At 41.1% G+C, this 5491-nt stretch overlaps 1 protein-coding gene across 5 annotated transcripts in view; it reads right to left on the bottom strand.

The window, feature by feature from the left end:
- Adal (adenosine deaminase like) overlaps positions 1–5491 on the bottom strand; it is a 26500-nt gene that overhangs the window by 5398 nt on the left and 15611 nt on the right. For 2 of the 5 annotated variants that reach the window (XM_013352725.2, XM_005364325.2), the window contains exons 9-11: positions 4344–4482; positions 1680–1780; positions 631–836 (exon numbers count right to left, since the gene is read on the bottom strand). In XM_013352725.2, the coding sequence (XP_013208179.1) occupies positions 642–836; positions 1680–1780; positions 4344–4482 (435 nt within the window). In that variant the 3' untranslated portion in view covers positions 631–641. Of the gene's footprint in view, positions 1–31; positions 837–1679; positions 1781–4343; positions 4483–5491 lie in introns of those variants that run through there. The other 3 variants (XM_013352724.2, XM_026787725.1, XR_001229340.2) reach the window with 2 other exon arrangements.

Here is a 5491-nt window from a genome sequence, read left to right as displayed (position 1 = left end):
CCTCTTCTGGCATACAAACATACATGGAAGGAATGTTGTATACATAATAAATAAATAATAAATCTTTAAAAAAAAAAAAGTGAAGCTCCAGCCTTATGTCTTTCTCACTTTGAGCCAGCAATTCTTTCCTTTTCTTAAACTGAAGTAATTACTTCAATCCCCTTTATATATTTCTAAAGATATTCTGAGAAGGGCAAATCCAGATTCTAGCTCTGTCACTACAGGGTCACCTGACAAAAGGCACCCACATGAATGGCTGTGGTGTGCAATGTGGCCTGGCATCAACTGTCTTGAGGAATAATACCTGAAAGGGTTAGAAGAGGTGGCGAGGGTCTGATTAAAGCTAACAAAACACAGAGGTCTTCCTGAAGACGAACGATCAGTAACGGGAAGAGAGTGCTAATTGAAAAAGAAAGTTACTAGTGGATTTAATGACCCTCTAGTCCTCCAGCAAGCAGCATCGTGGTGAAGCATGCAAAGCCTCAGGGCTCTTAGTCTAAGATATTACTGAGCACTTACTGGTGTCAAGACCCCACATAGACTTGGTCCTGGCTTCAAGGGAAGTAGTGGATAGTTCACTGAGTGGATGTGGCAGATCTTGGCTACAACATATTGTTGGAAGTATTTTACCTCATCCCAGCTTAAAAGTGGAACACCTTGGGCTTCAGGTGATTCCACCGACTTCTCAGTTCAGATCTGGTGTTGTCAGAAGCGAAGATGTAGCTGATGGATTCATAAGACAGATCCCACACTTGAGACGGGGTCAAGTTAAATGTTTCTGCTACCAGTTGGTATTCTTGAGAAAGGTTTGTCGAAAAGACACCCTTGTCATCGGTCTGCCAATAAACAAGAACAGTTCAACATAAAGAAGTGCTTTGTAAAAACTAACCTTTTTTTGTTCAGAATCTATTTTCCCATGCTTCTTTCAATAGTCTAAAAAGGAACTTATAAGTGCTCATCTGTAACAAACTTGTTTATACTTAAAAAAAGACCAGAGTATTTTAACCCTGGCTGCATATTACAAACAAAGAAAGAGCTTTTTTTTTTTTTTTGGTTTTTCGAGACAGGGTTTCTCTGTGGTTTTTTGGAGCCTGTCCGGGAACTAGCTCTGTAGACCAGGCTGGTCTCGAACTCACAGAGATCCGCCTGCCTCTGCCTCCCGAGTGCTGGGATTAAAGGCGTGCGCCACCGTCGCCCGGCCCTAAAGAAAGAGCTTTTAAAGCTTATCTAAGCCCAGGACTCATCCCAGATCAAACAAAGCAGGGCCTATTGGATAGGTACTAGGCACCTGCACTTTTTCTTTTCTCTCTTTTCTCTTTCTTTCCTTTCTTTCTTTCTTTCTTTCTTTCTTTCTTTCTTTCTTTCTTTCTTTCTTTCTTTCTTTCTTTCTTTCTTTCTTTCGAGACAGGTTTCTCTGTGTAACAGTATTGGCTATCCTATCCTGAAACTCACTTTGTAGACAAGGCTAGCCTTCTTTTTTCTTTTTAAAATTTCACCAGATACTGCTTTACTGCTTCTGAGAACCAAACCCGTTATCACCTGAGCCCTTTGCAGCTTCCTCATCCCCCTCTAGCTCCATTGCTGTGCATTTCCTTCAGGAACTCAAGGTAATCAGCAAGATAATAAACATATGACTTCATGTAGCAAGCGAGTAGGAGTGAGAACAGAATACGTCTTACACAGATCACAGAAGGATGAGCAATGCTGTACCAGAATCCAAAGTGATGCTGGTCATAAGATGGAACTGTCTGGCTTTTGATGTTTGAGGTCAAACAAAGTTCTAGACGAAAGGGGAAAATTCTTGTATTAAAGGCAAGTAAGTGAACTCATTCAGTGAGCACCAGGAAGACTCTCAGAAAAACTTTGCAAACTCTGCTGATTTAATCAGTTTCATTATTCCACAAAATGTACTGCTCATTACGTGTAATGTGAAACTGTAGTTCCCGTTTGGGGTGTAGCTTAGCAGAGGAGTGAGTGTCTGTCTCATGGGCAAGTCTCTGCCCTGTCCTCCACCACTGCATACAAACACAGAGATACCTGTTATTGCTGTGACAGCAGCTGTACCCGGCAGGGAGTTACTGTTCTCTTCACGGTGATGGGAGGAAGACCATAGCCTGTCACACTCCCTCACAGAGCGTCACATCCACTGCTGTTTGAACACAGGGTCTCACTATGTTTGGCCTGGAACTCACTATGTAGACCAGGCTAGCCTTGAACTCACAGAGATCCACCATCCTCTGCCTCCCAAGTGCTGGGATTAAAGGCGTGCGCCACCACCGCCCGGCTTTGGGGATGTTTTTACAGGAAGAAAATGTCTTTCTTTACGGCTCTACTCTCAGCAAATGGTGTAACAACAACAGCAAAGTAGTCACAGCATATTCACAATCGCGTGTGCAATGGTCAGTCAGGATATAAAAACAATCACCAAGCACATTCATAATCGCGTGTGCAATGGTCAGTCAGGATATAAAAACAGTCACTAAGCATATTCACAATCACGTGTGCAATGGTCAGTCAGGATATAAAAAACAGGTTTACAGTTTCCCTGATTTCTAACATGTCTTAAAATTTTTATTTTATGTGTATGGATGTTTTACCTGTGTATGTCTATGTGCTGCTAGTACACTGTTGTGAAATATTAGTTGAAGATATTTTACATTCATTTATGCTGTGGAATATTTGTTTAATGATGTAAAGATATGTTGTATTCTTTTATGTTGCATTTGTTTAACTCTGAAAAGCTGTGTTACTTTGCCTGCCTAAAATACCTGATTGGTCTAATAAAGAGCTGAACAGCCAATAGCAAGGCAGAAGAGAGAAATAGGTGGGGATGACAGGCAGAGAGAAGAAATAGGAGAGGAGGATGCTGGGGGCCAGTCACCTAGCCACAACCCAGCCAAGGAGTGAGAGGAAAGAAAGATATATAGAATAAAGGAAGGTTAAAAAGCCTTAATGTAGTTAGAGAATCAGGATAGTTTAAGTTAGAAAAGATGGTTAGAAACAAGCCAAGCTGAAGTCAGGCATTCCTAAGTAAGAATAAGTCTCCATTTATTTATTTGGGAGCTGGGTAGTGGGCCCCCAAAGAGCAAACAAACAAAAAGAACTACAGTATGCCCAGAGCCTGAGCCATTAGAGTGTCAGATCCTCTGGAACTGAAGTGAGACACAGTTGTGAGCACCCATATGGTTTCTAGGTATCGAACCCAGGTCCTCTGGAAGAAAACCCATTGCTCCTAACTGCTGAGCAATCTCTCTAACCCCACTTCCCTAATTTTTGAGACAGGTTTTCCTAAGTAATCTAGGCCAGTCTCAAACTAGTAATCCTACTGCCTCCGCCTCCCAAAAGGTAGGAATATAGGCCTGTGCCACCAAGCCTGGCTGTAATTCTTTCTTCTTTTTATGATTTGTTTATTTGTTTGTTATGTATACAGTGTTCTGCATGCACACAATAAGAGGGCACCAGATCTCATTACAGATGGTTGTGAGCCAGCAATGCTGGGAATTAAACTCAGGACCTCTGGAAGAGCAGCCAGTGCTCTTAACTTCTGAGCCATCTCTCCAGCCCTGTAATACTTAATTTTTAAGTAAATGTTACACATTTCCATAACATTAATTTTATTTTTTTTAACATCTATTTAGAGAGGGAGGGAGGGAGGAAGGGAGGGAGGGACGGAGGGAGGGAGGAACAGAGGGAGAGAGGGAGAGGGAGAGAGAGAATCAGAGGATCCTGTGAGTCACCCAGACAGAACTCAGGTAGGTCATCATGGTTGACAGTATACATCTCCATCATTGGACCCATGTGTTAATTTTATTATAAAATTCTAAATGATCTTTATTACTTTTATTTGTTTGCTTGCTTATTTTGTTTTTTGTTTTTGTTTTTTTCCAAGACAGGATTTCTCTGTGTAGCTTTGGAACCTGTCCTAGAACTAGCTCTGTAGACCAGGCTGGCTTCAAACTCACAGAGATCCACTTGCCTCTGCCTCCAGAATACTAGGGATTAAAGGCATACGATATACCACTGTCCAGTCTAGGACCTTTATTTCTTAAACAAACAAAACAAAAACAGCAAAAGACTTAGTTCCCAGCACTAGGGATTGTAGCAGTCAGTAAAGATGAACACAGCCAGGGTAAGAGACAGACAGAGAGAGAGAGCCCTGCCATCAGGAAACTTCAAATAAAAGCTAAAACTTTCAGCATGTCAATAAGACCCAGAAAGCACGTACACACTTAATTTGCAAATATCTGCACCTTAGTACAGTACTTTCCCACATAAATCTTGTAATCTGGGGCCTGGAGGAAGCAGGGCAAGAGGGTTGTCAGGGTGCCATGAAACTGTTTTACCCAGAGGTATCCGGTGTTGCCTCACAAAATCCACACGACCCACGGCGCCTCCCTCGGCGGAGTTGAGGAATGTTCCGTGCCCGATTCTGTCAGGAAGCAAATCCAGCAGCATTTGTGTTTCTTTTTTCTTATCTGGAATCTTCAGAAAAGTGATAAGAGGGGATCAATGGCCTCTGACAGTAACGGAGATATTTTATTCTGCCTTCTGAGTAGTGAACGCCAATGTTTTTAAAAATCAGAATTTTTTAAACCTCCTCAAGCCTCCTCAGCTCTACCAATCTTCTACCGCCTAATAATAATCTCATGAAGTATAAACATAAAGAAGTAAACTAGCCAGACTATGGTGGCATAACCCTTTAATCCCAGCACTCAGAAGGCAAAGGCAGGCTGAGCTCTATGAGTTCAAGTCCAGCCTAGTCTACAGAGTGAGTTCCAGGATAGCCAGGAGTATTTAGAGAAAATCTGTCATGAAAAATTAAAAAAAAAAGTAAAACCTAAGAAAAATGAATTTCCACAAACAAAACAAACCCCCTTACTTCTGTATGTGTGTGTGTATATGTGTTCACATGTATTAGGAAAAAAGTAGAGAAATATATACACCTAATTTAATACCACCTCTTAGCAGGACTTTACAGCCTTTTCCTTTGATACTATAATCCCTAACACTTGAAATTTCTTCAGGTATAGAAAACTTTCAGTCAAAACAAAATATTCTGAAGACACTGTTCACAATCTGAGGTGGTGGGATAAGGATGAAAATTTAACCCACTAGACTGCAAGGCCACACACTCCCCTCCCTGTGCTCGCATTTCCTTTGACAAGGCTCTCTGTGAACAGACCACAATTAGGAAAATGTCCAGTTATGCTCTCTTTCTCCTAGATGACCCTAATATTTTTAAATAAACTATCTCATATTCAATGCAGCAAATAAGAAATTAAGATACCTAGCAAGTTCTAACCCAAAGCACAGGCCAGAATTAACTGCTCACAATGTAATGGGAACCACAAAAACTTAAAAACAGTAACATTAAAGCAAATCATGCCTTAATGTTTTAATTAACATTTAAAAATACTTCTAATTCCCCTTTTTAAATGTTCTTCTAAACAGCACAGTGATATATGCCTACAACCCTAGCACTTGAGAGGTG

This window comes from Microtus ochrogaster (assembly GCF_000317375.1).
Source record: "Microtus ochrogaster isolate Prairie Vole_2 chromosome 14 unlocalized genomic scaffold, MicOch1.0 chr14_random_1, whole genome shotgun sequence".
In the NCBI taxonomy this organism is placed as follows: domain Eukaryota; kingdom Metazoa; phylum Chordata; class Mammalia; order Rodentia; family Cricetidae; genus Microtus; species Microtus ochrogaster.
The sequence above is the reverse complement of the archived record's forward strand: the minus strand, read 5'-3'. Positions and strand labels throughout refer to the sequence as shown.